The sequence below is a fragment of the Triticum dicoccoides genome, chromosome 4A (genome assembly GCF_002162155.2).
Source record: "Triticum dicoccoides isolate Atlit2015 ecotype Zavitan chromosome 4A, WEW_v2.0, whole genome shotgun sequence".
Classification (NCBI taxonomy): domain Eukaryota; kingdom Viridiplantae; phylum Streptophyta; class Magnoliopsida; order Poales; family Poaceae; genus Triticum; species Triticum dicoccoides.
In genome coordinates this window covers 317,788,158-317,804,876 of record NC_041386.1, presented here as the reverse complement: position 1 = coordinate 317,804,876, position 16,719 = coordinate 317,788,158, and the positions used below count along the sequence as shown (strand labels likewise).

The following is a 16,719-nucleotide window of genomic DNA, read 5'->3' as shown; positions in this document are numbered from 1 at the left end:
GACAGTTATCCAAAAAGTTCAGTTTGTTGTTGATCAACTCATTTTACTATCAACTTTTATGTTTTATGCCACCATTATTTGGTTACAAAATTCTTACCATTTTGGTAAAATGGACAGGCGCAGCAACGCGCGCCATCAATGATCTAGTTGTATAGGAAACTTGGGATGCATACAATTACAAATTGGTATGCTCCTAAGTGATCAGTTTACCAAACCCAAAATGTATCTCAAATTAATCATCAAGGTGCAGTAGCATTTTAGCAAACATAAGCTAGTCATTTGATACAACCAAAGTAGATTTTTTTAGTTTATTGAAGTGAATACCTTTGATATCCAAGACCATCTAGAATCAATGACATAAACTCCCAGAATTTTATGGGCTCCACATTTGTCACGAAGTAGGCCTGGAAAAGGATTAGAAATCATGACACTGAATCTTAAATGTAAAATGTTAGTGAAGGGCCTTACTTTTCCAGCAGCTCGATTTGCACCATCTTCAGATGATAGAGTTTTGTCCGCACAAACATGGCCATAGGCAACGTTTTCAACGTAGGTGAAATCATAATAGTTGTTCCCATCACCAATTATGTACTGCAAATGATTTTAATAGATATTATTATCTTTTAAGAAACCGATTCAGAAAAAACATGAAGTGCTTCATTGTGAAGCTCACTACAATATAGAACAAAATTAATTGAGAAGCCAATTCGGTATCTTTAAAGCATTTGTTTGGCCTGATACAGTGATGTAATTTGTGTAATTGCGTTACTGATGAAAAACAAGAGGCATCCAAATCCATCATTATGGGAATTATCTAAGTATAAATATCAACATGTGAAGATGTATGCATTTAGGCGGACTCGCGAATTATAAACTTAGCATACTCAAGTTCACAAAATTACACATGTAGCAGGTCTTACTTTGGACTTGCCTGCCCTTGCAGCAGCAACCAGAGAAGGAACCAGTAGCTTATCACCGGGCCCAAAAATGCTACTTGGGCGTATACAACAAGTAAGAAGCCCATACCTACCATTAGCTCTCATCACCAATTTTTCTGCGTCTGCCTTTGTTTCTGAATACGAATCATTAAACTGGAGTAAGAGAACATCTTGTCAGTAGTCGTACATAAGTATGACCAAATGAAAACAAAAAGGATGTAATATGAGAAAATTCCTAATTTAACAGTCATAAATTTTCTTTCCCTATTTGACATTGAAAATACTCCGCCTATGTTGTCTCAACATAGCTGGTCCCAAGCCTGGGTAAAGGAGGAGGGTTGTGATAGGCTTGGCGAGCCCACGTCAAAACTCAGCCACTCTTATGGAGATGAAACCCAAAAGAAAATCGTTGGGTCGTAACCCTCTCAGCAACATGCCATATCGGAACCCGGGTGTGGTGCCAAATGGGCAAGGGCCGGGCCGTTACCTCCTGGTGGCGCGCCGTATCTTGATCTGGATGCGATGGCAATTGAGCAAGGATCGGGACGTCGCATCCTTAGTGGCGCGCTACATCGACGCCCGGGTGCAGTGGAAAACGAGCAAGGGTCTTCGCATTTGACTCGACGAGTGCGGAGGATAAGGAAGCTAGTTGAGCCTAGGAGGATCTATTTAGGTAACTGAAATATAGGGTCCCTGACGGGTAAGCTTCGAGAGCTAGTCGATACCGCAGTGAGAAAAGGTGTTGATATCCTCTGCGTCCAAGAAACCAAATGGAGGGGACAAAAGGAGAAGCAGGTGGAGGATACCGGCTTCAAGCTGTGGTACACGGGGACGACTGCAAACAAAAATGGAGTAGGCATCTTGATCAACAAGAGCCTCAAGTATGGATGGTAGACGTCAAGAGGCATGGGGACCGGATTATCCTGGTCTAAGCTGGTAGTTGGGGACTTAGTTCTCAATGTTATCAGCGCGTATGCCCCGCAAGTAGGCCACAACGAGAACATCAAGAGGGAGTTCTCGGAAGGCCTGGAGAACATTTTTAGGAGTGTACCTATTGATGAGAAGCTCTTCATAGAAAATCTCAATGGCCATGTGGGTACATCTAACATAGGTTTTGAAGGGGGCTTTGGCTATGGCAACAGGAATCAAGGAGAAGATGTCTTAAGCTTTGCTCTAGCCTATGACATAATCATTGCTTACACCCTCTTTAAAAAGAGAAAATCACATCTAATGACTTTTAGTAGTGGTCAATACTCTAGCCAGATTGATTTCATCCTCTCGACAAAAAAATATAGGCATGCTTGCCTAGATTGTAAGATGACTACACTTTCGTGGAGTTGTACTTCTCTCCATGTTTACAGGCAAGGCATTGTTACAGATCCAACTAAATTATAACTACCATATTTGTCTTTCACATGTTCTCTATGTAAGCTTATGGTTGTACATGGCTTGGTAAAAATATTTATTTCCTGTTCAATCATACGAATGTTTATGGCACATGTAATTGTTTGTAGATAAGCCTCAGCTCAAGACAAGTTGATGGAAGTATTTAGTATATATGTTCTTCCCATTTAAAAAAATAGGTAAGTTCTATGGAGATAGCTGGAGCGATGTCCTTTTTTACAATGTGTAGGTCTATGTATCATGACTTGTGGTTGCATGCCTATCGAGTATTTGATGCATTCACCTATGATTAGTAGTGATGTTGAGTGTACAATTCTGAAGATATCAACAGAAACAATTGAATTCTTTTGATCTCCATAGAGGATATTTGTGAGCATGTTAATCTCAGTCTTCTGTTTATGAAGTGGCCATTCATTGGTCCATATTTTGCTAATCGACTGAGACAAAGTATATTGTTTGCTTAAATTTATACTGTGATATGAAACCGGAAGAAATCTTAATCAATGGGAATTAAAAGTTCTTTTTTGAATTGCTGAAGGTTCACCCAGAGATCACTTCAGTTGGCCTGTATACATTTCTGAAGGTTTGGGGATAATAGACAAGACCTTTATGGGCTAACACTTGGAGTGCTTCCTACAGATGGTGACTAGCCAGATCTGACGTTGTTTGTAACCGGTGTCTTAAGTTAATATGCAGTCTTCTTTCCAGTGATTTGGGACAGGCATAGAGATTTCTTTAGTGAGCATGGACGCATCTTTCTTATTATGTTCCCGTGGTTGCAAACCTTATCCAACTCATTTCTTAAAAGATCGACAATCATCAACTTCGCAGCCTGGTCCTTTTCACTGTTGAACAAATGCAGAACAAAAACCAAGTTTCTGTCTGCCAGTTTGGCCACGCCGTTAATTCAGGTTATGAGCTGCTTGGTTCCTTCTGTTTTTGTGTGTTAAAAAAACTGCTTCTCAGTGTTGTACAGTAATTTCTTTGTGGTTGTACTCTGAGGCTTTGGCCTTCTCTTATTCTATACAGTTCACATGCAACTCTCCTGCATGGTTTGGAAAAACATTTAACCCCATAATTCAAAGGAAAAAAACTATAATAAGTGTTTCTTAGTATCGAGGCACTATTCCGTGCTTTGATGCTCCGAGAATTTAGTTCAGTTCAGTAGTTCACATAAATCATGCTGATATTCAAGCATTGGTCGTACAATAAGATTGAATGTTGCCACTTTTACTCCGACCAAGCATCCACATGACCCAGTCTGCTACCAACGGAAAGTCAATTCTCTTTGCTATTACATTTTTTACATTAGAACTTCTAGTGTTGATTTGAGGTTCTGTTTAGTTTATATGCTACTTTTAATGCCAACAAAAAGATCCCGCAACAACGCGCGGGGTATCATCTAGTTTTCTTAATGGACAACCGCTGGATATGTGTCCCTTTTTACCACATTTGTAACACTTTGGGCCTTCATTTGCCTTACCCTTCTCTAGTTTGCTTCGGGATTGGTTGTTTTGCCTTTGGTGGAGCGGTTTTTTCTTCCACTCTATTAGTGTGATCCCTAGACGAGCCTTCGGTATGAGGATATGGAGCCTTAGTTGTCTTTCTTGTCCTCACAAACCTCTCGGCCTTTAAGGCTAGAGCTTGTACTTGATCAATGGATCAGATTTGTTGCATCATTAATCGATTTTGAATAGCATCATTGAGACCATTGATGTACCTTGCAACTTGTTGATCTTCAATTTCAGCAAAGTTGCACCTCACTTGTAGCCTTAGAAACTCCTCCGTGTAATCTGAAACAGTCCTATTTACTTGAGCACAATTTTGGAATTGGATAGATAGGATCTGGTCATATTCAGCGGGTAAAAATCTTCCTTTTAAAAGGCTTTTCATTTGCCGCCAAGTTCTCACACGAGGTTTTCCTCTCAGCCTGCATTCTTCTTGAATGCGATGCCACCATGCACTGGCTCCTCTTTTAAGCTTGTACGCGACCAAAGGAACTCTACGATCTTCCGGAACCTCCATGACCTCAAAGAAAGTCTCCACTTCATATAACCAATCTAGGCACCCTTCAATATCAACATTTCCATTAAAAGTTGGGATCTCAGCTTTCACCTTGTATGTATCTCCTGCATATGTAGGGTTGGGTACTCTCTGATATGCGTAGAGATCTGGTTCTTCAAGGGCATCATCACATTCTTCACCTTCAGAAGCTTCAACATAAATTGGCCTTCTTGCAGCACATTGAATAGCATGTTGTTGTGGTGGTCTTGCACCAAGATTACCTCTCCTTCTTTGATGAACATCTCCTTCTTTAGATGAATCTCCTTCATTGGTAGCAAGGGGGACACCCTTTCTTATCATCTCAACCAGCTGGTCAAATCTCCGATTAAGATCTTCATGCAGCTCTTTGATTTGTTGTTCTATAGCATCCATCCTCTTCTCCAATTGCTCCATTGCTTGCTACAGCTTGCTCTCGAAGACGACAGCAAGAACTAGTATGGGTTAACGAGGCTTTGATACCACCTGAAGCAGTACAAAGGTTGTGGAGGAGCAACTCCACCTTGCTGCTACAATGTGTATAGCACAAGTGTTGAAGGAACAACTTCAACGTGTTGCGCTAGATATCGCTCGAGGCGAATGTAGGCCGATATGGCAGCAAGAGTTCAATCCAGAACTCCTAGAGCACAAGATCTACTCCAAGATCTTAGATAAGAACAACAGGTTCTATTATAGATAGTGGGTACATAGTCTGGGTTCAAAGTAAAGGTGAGGACCTCTATTTATAGGGCTTTGGGAAGCCTTCACATATTTCTACTTATAGCTAGAATACTCTTGAAAACATTATTTAAGTTTCACCATTCTACTCATAGCTACTCACAATTAGAAGACTTTAGAAAACAATAGGTAGGATAGAAAAGAAAAGAAATACTACACTAGAGTGGAAGTATCTAGAAGTACCCAAACAGATCTGGCATGTGTTTTTCTTTCCTCTTCTTTTTCTCTCATCTATTGTTCCTCATCAGTTGTACTAATTACCGTGTCAATAAACTGATGAGCCATACAATGAAGCTATGAGAGAGCCATTGAGCACCGCTTAAGAAGAATGGCAAGCGTGACCAAAATCAGTTTGGTTTCATGTTGTTTTCTTGGTATGACAACTTATGGAGAGATACAGGAAGCAAAAAAGAGGACCTGCATATGGTGTTCATTGACTTGGACCATAAAATACCGCGGAATGTCATGTGGTGAGCTTTGGAGAACCACAAAGTCCCAGGTACATTACCCTCATCAAGGACATGTACGATAATGTTGTGACAAGTGTTCGAACAAGTGATGGCGACACTGACGACTTTCCGATTGGGACTGCGGATCAGCTTTGAGCCCTTATCTTTCTGCTTTTTGCGGATGATGTGGTGTTAATCGATGATAGTCGGACAAGGGTTAATAGGAAGTTAGAGCTATGGAGACAGACCTTGAAATCGAACGGTTTTAGACTCGGTAGAACTAAAACCGAGTACATGAGGTGCGGTTTCAATACTACTAGGCACGAGAAGGAGGTTAGCCTTGATGAGCAGTTGGTGCCTCTGAAGGACACCTTTCGATATTTGGGGTCAATGTTGCAGGAGGATGGGGATATCGATGAAGATGTGAACCATCGAATCAACAGGTGGTGCCTCTGAAGGACACCTTTCGATATTTGGGGTCAATGTTGCAGGAGGATGGGGATATCGATGAAGATGTGAACCATCGAATCAAAGCCGGATGGATGAAGTGGCGCCAAGCTTCTGGCGTTCTTTGTGACAAGAGAGTGCCACAAAAGTTAAAAGACAGATTCTATAGGACGACGATTCGGCCCGCGATGTTGTATGGCGTTGATTGTTGGCCGACTAAAAGCAACATGTTCAAGTTCAACACTTAGATGCACATGTTGAGATGGATATGTGGCCACACAAGGAAGGACCGGTCCGGAATGATGATATATGAGATAAAGTTGGGGTAGCACCGATTCAAGAGAAGCTCATCCAACATCGTCTTAGGTGATTTACACATATTCAGCGCAGACCTCCAGAAGCTTCGGTACATAGCGGACGGCTAAAGCGTGCTAATAATGTCAAGAAAGGTCAGGGTAGACCGAATTTCACATGGGAGGAGTCCGTAAAGATAGATCTGAAAGACTGAAGTATCACCAAAGAACTAGCCATGGACAGGGGTGCATGGAAGCTTGCTATCCATGTGCCAGAACCATGAGTTGGTTGCGAGATCTTATGGGTTTCAGCTCTTAGCCTACTCCAACTTGTTTGGGACTAAAGGCTTTGTTGCTATTGTTGTTGTTGTTGTATTTGACACTGAAAATAATATCCATCCCTGCCTAACACTGAGTCTAAATTTTATGCCCTTCATAACACTTCCGTCCATTTTTAAACCTTAACAGTGTCAAATGACACTTGAAAAGACCTTTTAAACCCTCAGGTGGAATGTGACCAAATTTTTAATAGATGCTGATATTGATGTTTGATGTGTTTTTTTCTTCCCATTTGATTTAACCAGAAATTTTATTTATTTATAGACACCAACGATTTTTCTAAGTGCAGGTTACAAGCTTAATCATGGAAATGCATGTGCATGTTCATGCATATAATGGCTGATCAATTGATTAGTTTGCCTCATGTGCCAAACTGCTAATGCATGCATACGTTGAAGCCTAGGTGCAGCCGAGTACATGCATGTATGCAGGGCTTCCGTGCTAGAGGCGCAATAGCCGGTATGTACAGATACGTACATCGGTACATAAATACCCGCTTACCGGCCGGCAAGTGCACGTACATACCCAAGTACTCGAATACCCGGCTGAAGAACAAAAGAATTAACTTCTGAAATAGCTTAATGCATGCATACATTGAAGCCTAGGTGTACCCATGCGTTCAAGACCACATGCATGTCTGCAAGGCTTCCGTACTAGAGACGTAGTAGCCCGTATGTACAATTGCATACATCGGTACATGAATACCCACGTACCGGCCGGCAAGCGCACTTACATACCCGAATACTCATATACCCAGCTGAAGAAAAAAGGAATGAACTTTCGAGATAGCTTAAGAATTGCACTTTTGGAAATGAACCGGGCCAAACAGTTGGTTCACATTACATGAGGGCAAAAGTGTTTCTTTACATGTAATCTAACAGCGTTAGGCGGGAAAATGGATGGAAGTGTCATAAAGGGCATAAATTTTAGACTCTGGAGCTAGATAGGGGAGAAAAAGGTTTTCAGTGTCAAATAGGGAAACAAAATTTAAAATGGTGTTAAATAAGGAATTATTTCATGTAAATAGGTGAACACATACCTTATCTGGGTAAGGCATTGATTCATCTGCATTAAAAATTCCATGAACACCATCAAAAACTACACTTGGTGAACTAGTGTAGATAAGTCGCTTCACCTTGCAATAGATACACGCATCAATGACATTCTTTGTTCCTGTGAAGTTTGTTTTACTGTATTATGTAACACGAGAAATAATGATAGAAAAAACTAATGACTCATGCAATCAACTTGGTGCCATCCCATCAGCAAATCAGTGCCATCTCCGAATTACTCCCTCCGTCCCATAATATAAGAGTGTTTTTTACACATGGGACGGAGGGAGTAGGAACCAAAGCTGTGAAGCATACAAATTCACATTACAAACCTTCAACATTCACCGAATAATGAAGATGGAAGTTGTTGATGGATGAGTCTGGAGCAGCCATATGAAAAACTACTTCTGCCCCCTCAAAAGCTGCAAACAAAAAACACACAAGACAGAGATAAGGACAAAGGTAGTAGGCATCAATGAACTAAATTGACTAACGCCCATAAATACCTTGCTATATCAGAAATAACTGATATGTAAAAGCATGAAGATATTGGTATTCTGAACAAACTGGTAACTACTAAGACAACTGCCAATTAACAAGGAGAACTCTGAAAGTACAATGGGTAAGTATGGAAAAATAGGAATATGATTCTCGATTTCCTGGTTTTGTACCACTACTTCTATGCAATAACATTCAGTACACTCACTGACCGATGACTAAGTTCAACAGAATCAACAAAGAAGACATAGCTGGGACCAAAATAAAGCATAAAATTGTCAAGCAACTAAATGGACTCACCCCACAGCAACACACGTAAACACAGTGAAGAATCTATGCACAACCCCACAGTTTATTTTTAGCGTAAATCACCAATAATCGGTTCTTGTAGTACATAAAAATACAGAATTTAGAAGAGTTCACATACAGAATTTAGAAGAGTTTATTACTAGAGTTCACACCACACAATTTCTTTTAGTCATCGCCACAACATAAATGGGGTGTACAGCATCTCCACGATCAAAGATTATAAGTGCCTCTTCGGTTCCTCTCCACTCCCTCGACTGCGCTCCTGGAGCGGAGCAGGCTGCAGCTCATTTTCACGGAGCGGCTCAAACCGAGCTCCACAGCTCCGTGGAGTGGAGAGATTCCGAACAGGGCTTAAATGTCGATGTGTAGCAGCTAGATACTCAACCAGCATTGGTCTTAGCAAATTAACTCGTCAACCTAAACAATAACAACAAAGCAGAAGTAACAACAGCATCTCTATCACAAGGTAAATCATGTCACCGTGAATCATTGATTCCTCCGAGTCCTACCAACTTCAGAAGCAGCCGCGTAGGCTGATAAGCACCAATCTCCAGATCCCACATCCACACGGACAGGGAATCAGAGAGCACATTACCACCAAAACCCTACCCAGCCTAGCAATCTGGAGAGCAAGTGGTGGATTGCACACACCTTTGGCCAGCTGGGCCTTGTCGCGGAGGTCGGCGGACGCGTAAACGGCTTGTCCTTCGCGGATGGCGGCCCCGAGGATACCCTGCTCCTCGTCTCGGTCGAGAGAGATGACTTGGGCCAGGTCGGCCACGCGCACGCGCCACTCGCCGGAGCGGAGAAGCATCAGCACCAGATGTCTCGCCGCGAAGCCGCGGCCGCCAGTGACCACACACCATCTCGCACTGGCTTCGGCCGCATCCATCTATCTGTCGCGCCGTCGCCGTTCGTCGTCGTCGTCAGATTCGAAGCGCTTATGGCGTCATCAAACACTGTGCACACTTTCTGTGATATTTATCCCGTGGGTAGCTGCGATCCGATCTGTGGGAGCGAATTGCACAAGAAAAATGCTAAATGTAAAGGCCTGCACATGCTACACAAGGTTTTTTCTTCTTTTCTTTTAGACGGATGCTACACAAGGTTACGGCCCTCTTTACGGGCAAAAATCACAAAATTGACCTGTGGACAAAAGTATTTTACAAATTAAACCGTATTCGAAAAAAAATCACTTAGCTAAACCTTTTATGTAGCGCCCGACAAACAGACGGTGCACCTTGTTGTGTAGTGCCTTCGCCTAGCCAGTGTGGCACCCCTGGTCCAGGCCAGCCCCACATCTGGTCATGCAGCGCCTAGACGCCCAGCGCCACACCGCCATATGCAGCGCCTAGCGCATAGGCGATGCACTATGACTTAATAGCCGCCGCACGCTGGTCCTCCTCACCCACCCCCATTCGTTTCAGAACAGAACAGAGAGGAAGTGCGGCGGCGGCTCTCTCATCTCCCCCTCTCAATCCTCTCTTTAAAAAAACTTCAAATCTGACATTTTTTCGTGGATTTCTTCACCAATTCCTCCTAAAAGGTAATCTTCTCCGTTTTCCCTTCTTTCTATCTGAAAAATCTTACCCATTTTTCATATTTGTGGAACCCTTGATTGCTTAGATTAGACTTTTGCATGTAAAAATTGAAATAGCTTTGTGGGATTAGGATTTGTAGATGATTTGTAATCATCGTGGAACCCTAGTATTGTTGTTTTATATTGACAATATATGCTTCCATACTGAATGTGACGCTGATGAGGACATGACTACCTTGGATATGACCAAAAATATTGCATATATGCATATTTGTGAGGTGATTTCTAGTGCAAATTATTCAATAATCTATTTATGTTATCCAGAACAAAAATACTTCACACACTTTTGTGTTTTGTCTAATTGCAGGTGTATGGGACATTTGTACAATCCACATATGAAGATAAGGAAGAAAGAGATGTTTATTTGCTGTCCAAAAAGTTCTCTCACGTCACTTTTGGCCCAAGAGAAGATAGAGTCCAAGTCTCTCACGTTCTGGATTCAGATTCGGACTGCACAGACATACCTGACTCAAAACGCACACAAGTTTTTCATACGGACTCCGAATTGGGTGATTCTTTTTTTGTTGGAAACTAGATTTCGTGCACTTTCCAACCCAATTGGAATCACCTTCAAATTCGTCCGGAGCGTTGAGTTGTGGACGAAACAATCTGATGCTGCAGCAGAATCCGAGTCAAACTACAAGTCCAAAGGTGTTACATCATGATGAGGACATCAATACAATTGTTACACCCACAGCCCCTGCTGCTATACATACTGGACCAATTACTAGAGCTCGTGCACGCCAACTAAATTACCAGGTACTTTCGTTTCTTGGTAATGATTCTAATGTTCATGAGAATATGATGCTGCCTAAATTGGATACATTTGTTTTGCTTACAAATGAAGGGCCTAGCTTGGAGAAGGATGAACATTGGAGCAAGAACAAGCATGGAGATGATGGCATGCGCAAGGGGAACAAGAACGGACTTACAAGTGATGATTTCAGGACTTTGAAGCCACCATAATGGGTGCATGAAGCCTTGGACGAAATATACAAGATGCCACTTCATAAATTTCGTCCCGAGGCTATTTTAGGTGCTGCGTCACCTTATTATTGGGCCAGGCCCATGTAATTTCGAAATACATAAGTATAGGCTATTTTTAGAGTCCGTATGTGTGGGGAAACAAGAGATAGGGTTGATGATGAGGACATGACTACCTTGGATATGACCAAAAATATTGCATATATGCATATTTGTCAGGTGATTTCTAGTGCAAACTATTCAATAATCTATTTATGTTATCCAGAACAAAAATACTTCACACACTTTTGTGTTTTGTCTAATTGCAGGTGTATGGGACATTTGTACAATCCACATATGAAGATAAGGAAGAAAGAGATGTTTATTTGCTGTCCAAAAAGTTCTCTCACGTCACTTTTGGCCCAAGAGAAGATAGAGTCCAAGTCTCTTACGTTCTGGATTCAGATTCGGACTGCACAGACATACCTGACTCAAAACGCACACAAGTTTTTCATACGGACTCCGAATTGGGTGATTCTTTTTTTGTTGGAAACTAGATTTCGTGCACTTTCCAACCCAATTGGAATCATCTTCAAATTCGTCCGGAGCGTTGAGTTGTGGACGAAACAATCTGATGTTGCAGCAGAATCCGAGTCAAACTACAAGTCCAAAGGTGTTACATCACCTCCACTTGGGCCCATTGGCCTTGTACGACCTAGATTTAGTTTTAGGCTGCCTTGGGACGTCCTCCCACCTCCTTGGCCGCCACCCCTTGCTCCTATATAAGTAGATCCATCTAGTAGCTTTTCCTTGGGATTTGTTTAGTTAAAAGTTAGCCACTGCAACTTCGTGTACTTCGTTTGTGTCCAACGACCAGACCAAGACCGCTTACGGATCCCCACCATTATCAATACCTCATATATATTTGCAATATTCAGATTGCTTTATCATATTCTTGCTCGTTCTTCGATTGCTTGCAGGAATAGACCTTCGTGGTCAGGCTGACCGTGCTTCCGGCATCGTCAATAACCTCAGGAGATTGGTTTAGCGATTGCTAAGGCGCAACGTCGTGCACGTTTGTAGTCGGATCGTCAAAGTCGTCTCCACCAAATCGATACTTATCATCTCATCGAAAGATCGGGACACCCTCGCCTCTATCAGACGCCCCGATTCAATCGTACACTAATCATATACGCAAACGTGTACGATCAAGATTAGGGACTCACGGGAAGATATCACAACACAACTCTATAAATAAAATAAGTCATACAAGCATCATATTACAAGTCAGTGGCCTCGAGGGCTCGAATACAAGAGCTCGGTCATAGACGAGTCAGCGGAAGCAACAATATCTGGGTACAGACATAAGTTAAACAGATTTTCCTTAAAAAGACTAGCACAAACTGGGATACAGATCGAAAGAGGCGCAGGCCTCCTGCCTGGGATCCTCCTGAACTACTCCTGGTCGTCGTCAGCGGCCTACACGTAGTAGTAGACACCTCCAGTGTAGTAGGAGTCGTCGTCGACTGTGGCGTCTGGCTCTTGGACTCCATCGTTTGGTCGCAACAATCGAGTATAAAAAGAGGAAAAAGAGGGAGCAAAGCAACCGTGAGTACTCATCCAAAGTACTCGCAAGCAAGGAGCTACACTACATATGTATGCATTAGTATCAAATGGAAAAGGGTAGCATATGTGGACTGAACTTCAGAATGCCAGAATAAGAAGGGGATAGCTAGTCCTGTCGAAGACTACGCTTCTGGCAACCTCCATCTTACAGCAGAAGAAGAGAGTAGATGGTAAGTTAACCAAGTATCATCGCATAGCATAATTCTACCCGGCGATCCTCCTCTCGTCGCCCTGTGAGAGAGCGATCACCGGTTGTATCTGGCACTTGGAAGGGTGTGTTTTATTAAGTGTCTGTTTCTAGTTGTCATAAGGTCAAGGTACAACTCCGGGTCGTCCTTTTACCGAGGGACACGGCTATTCGAATAGATCAACTTCCCTGTAGGGGTGCACCACATTTCCCAACACGCTCGATCACCTTTAGCCGGACACACTTTCCTAGGTCATGCCCGGCCTCGGAAGATCAACACGTCGCAGCCCCACTTAGGCACAACAGAGAGGTCAGCACGCCGGTCTAAATCCTATAGCGCAGGGGTCTGGGCCCATCGCCCATTGCACACCTGCACGTTGCGAGGGCGGCCGAAAACAAACCTAGCCTCCCTAATACAAGAGCAGGTGTTCCAGTACAATTCGGCGTGCGTCGCTCAGTCGCTGACGTCACGAAGGCTTCGGCTGATACCACGATGTCGAGTGCCCATAACTGTTCCCGCGTAGTTGGTTAGTGTGTATAGGCCAGTGGCTAGACTCAGATCAAATACCAAGATCTCGTTAAGCGTGTTAATTTGAAATAACCGTGGACGCCGACCAGGGCTAGGCCCACCTCTCTCCTAGGTGGTCTCAACCTACCATGTCGCTCCGCCACAAAGGTTCCCTTAGAGGGCCGTCAGGACAAACGTCTTTTCGGACCCAATCCGTGAATCACTCGTGGGTACTCTATGAGCCGACCCGACTTAAATCACCACAGGCATCATATAATATGTATATAAGTATATACCCGTGATCACCTCCCGAGTGATCACGGCCCGATAGTATAGTGATGATGACATCAATACAATTGTTACACCCACAGCCCCTGCTGGACATACTGGACCAATTACTAGAGCTCGTGCACGCCAACTAAATTACCAGGTACTTTCGTTTCTTGGTAATGATTCTAATGTTCATGAGAATATGATGCTGCCTAAATTGGATACATTTGTTTTGCTTACAAATGAAGGGCCTAGCTTGGAGAAGGATGAACATTGGAGCAAGAACAAGCATGGAGATGATGGCATGCGCAAGGGGAACAAGAACGGAGTTACAAGTGATGATTTCAGGACTTTGAAGCCACCATAATGGGTGCATGAAGCCTTGGACGAAATATACAAGATGCCACTTCATAAATTTCGTCCCGAGGCTATTATAGGTGTTGCGTCACCTTTTTATTGGGCCGGGCCCATGTAATTTCGAAATACATAAGTATAGGCTATTTTTAGAGTCCGTATGTGTGGGGAAACAAGAGATAGGGTTGATTTCGGACCCCTCCACCAAGGGCCACGAAATTCCCCCCTCTTCCTCCATATATACAGCCCTTAGGGCATCGTTTAGACTTTGGGTTTTGTTTAGATTAAAAGTTCGCCATAGCTGCAACTTCGCGTACTTCGTTTGTGTTCAACGACCAGACAAAGGCGTCACAGAACCCCACCTTGATCAATAAAGCTTTCATCTTATATTCGCAATATCCAGATTGCAATCTTAGTTTCTTGCTTGTTCTTCGTTTGCTCGCAGGAAACAGACCCTCGTGGTCAGGTTGATCGTGCTCCGGCGTGGTCAATAACCTCTCGGAGTTGGTTTAGCGATTGCTAAGGCGCGACGTCCTCGCACGTTCGTAGTCGGATCGTCAAAGTCGACTTCCACCAAAGCGATATCCATCATCTCATCGAAAGACGGGACACCTTTGCCTCTATCAAGTGGTATCAGATTTCCAGGTTGCTCGGTGAGATTTTGCAGTTTTTCGTAGTTTAGATCGAGTCTCTTCTTCATACCTATAGTCCACGAAAAAGCCACAAAAAAAATTAGGGTTAGTTCATCATATCCGAACCAATCTGAGCCTTTGCATAATCTTTTTAGGGTTTTGCTTTGTTGAATTTGCGGTTGCATCGTCGTGTCTAGTTGCTGGTCTTAGAGTCTAGTCTTTTAGAGTTTCGAGTTCTGGTCATAAGTTGTCACGCCGCCGCCGCACCATCATCATCACCCCTGCCATCTACCACCACCGCTTATCCGCCACCGCTTCGAATCCGTATCCATATACCACCATAGCTGTCATATACCACGACCGCTGCCATCTACCACCATATATCCACCACCAATCCGAGTTCTTGTCATATTAGGTTTATTTTCGCGATCCATCTAGATTCTGATTCGTGTTTCCTTGCCGGAGTAGGTTTCGGGAAAAAAAAAGAGTCCGGAAACCATGCTCCGTTTAGGCCCAAAATTTTTCGAAAATGCATTTTTCGAAAAAAAATGCTGGCTATCCTATTTTTAGGTGTTTCTGAGTGTTTTGAGACACGTGCCATTATAGGAAGTTTTTTTTTGACCCGTTTCCAGTTTTTGGGTCCGGGCAGTCAAAAAAAAAAATTGGTCGAAAAAATTTCGTGCCCATCCTGTTAGTTTGAGCTAGGAAGAGTTTTGAGACACTCGCCATTATAGTGATTTTTCGCAAAAAAAAAGCAGCGCAAAAAAAAGAGCCCAAAAAAAAGAGCGAAAAAAAATCCAGAGTGTGCTTTTCCCTTGTTTACGTGCCGCGCCGTGATTTTGTTGGTGTTCTAGGCTCGCGTCTCTAGCACAGTCTAGCCTAGGACCAGCAAAGTACCGTTGTTGAGCGTTTATTCAACTTTGCATCTCTGAATTGATTATTGCTGACCCTTTTTGCTACCATATTATAAGCCTTCCCAGCTCCACATACATCTATGTCGTGCGTTTGACTCTCCCTGGTAATCGCTCTATCCAAGCTTTGAGAGTTTTTGACTACAACGGTTGCCGATCACCGCCTGCTGCTGGGTAAGAACTGGTAAGAATTTGAGATTTGCTTGACGGATTTGTGACACCCACCACCACCTCTTGTTAGTAGTCTGTAGGATCATATTCTTGTGTGTTTCTATTGCTGCTAACCATGCCAGGATCACAAGCCGACGAGACTGACTGAGAGAACATGATGAATAAGGATTTGCATGATAAATTTCAGCAAATGATGAGTGAACGGGTGCAAGACGTGCTAAACAGATTTGAAGAGGCCATGGAGAAGATAGATGGCATGGAGAAGATGTTCGAAACAAAGCTCGATAACAAGTTTAATGAATTGCTCGCGCGTCTTCCACCACCACCACCCGCTGCACCTAACGCACCTCTCCAACAACAACAACAACGACTACCTCCACGTCGCGAAATAGACCTCCGCCGAGCGAGCCGTGTTCCTCTTGCGTTTGGCCAAACTGTTGGTGCTGCTGTTGATACTTCTGTGGCTCCTGCTGCTGATGCGGAGGAGGATGATTATGTGGGAGATTACGAGGATGAGGTTGCTCAAAATCAGAACTACGTGCAACCACCAACACCACCACCAGCAGGTCGACCTCAGGTATATATTCGTAATGGTAGGCCTGCACCACCACCTCAGGTACGAGATGATGTCCATATTCCTAAACTGAAATTGAATATTCCACCATTTGAGGGTAGATATGTTCCCGATATATATCTTACTTGGGAGTTAGAAACTGAACAACGTTTTACATGTTTACAATATCCCGAGGAGAGACGGGTTGCTGCTACTGTTTGTGCTTTCACTAGTTTTGCATGTGTTTGGTGGTCTGAACATTGTAGATTATATCCTATTCCTAGGCTAGATGATATGCTTGATGAATTGAGTGGCTCTACAATATTCTCCAAAGTTGATTTGCGTAGTGGCTACCATCAAATTCGTATGAAATTGGGAGATGAATGGAAAACAACATTTAAAACTAAGTTTGGATTATATGAGTGGTTAGTCATGCC

At 43.1% G+C, this 16,719-nt stretch overlaps 1 protein-coding gene across 2 annotated transcripts in view; it reads right to left on the bottom strand.

Moving 5' to 3' along the window:
* The window catches only part of LOC119285843 (3beta-hydroxysteroid-dehydrogenase/decarboxylase-like), a 28,589-nt gene extending 19,048 nt beyond the window's left edge, over positions 1 to 9,541 (bottom strand). The window contains exons 1-6 of one of the 2 annotated variants that reach the window (XM_037565175.1): positions 9,159 to 9,541; positions 8,033 to 8,122; positions 7,688 to 7,821; positions 921 to 1,091; positions 469 to 591; positions 325 to 404 (exon numbers count right to left, since the gene is read on the bottom strand). In XM_037565175.1, the coding sequence (XP_037421072.1) occupies positions 325 to 404; positions 469 to 591; positions 921 to 1,091; positions 7,688 to 7,821; positions 8,033 to 8,122; positions 9,159 to 9,399 (839 nt within the window). In that variant the 5' untranslated portion in view covers positions 9,400 to 9,541. The remainder of the gene's footprint in view (positions 1 to 324; positions 405 to 468; positions 592 to 920; positions 1,092 to 7,687; positions 7,822 to 8,032; positions 8,123 to 9,158) is intronic. The other variant, XM_037565174.1, reaches the window with a different exon arrangement.
* Between the last annotated feature and the right edge of the window lie 7,178 nt (positions 9,542 to 16,719).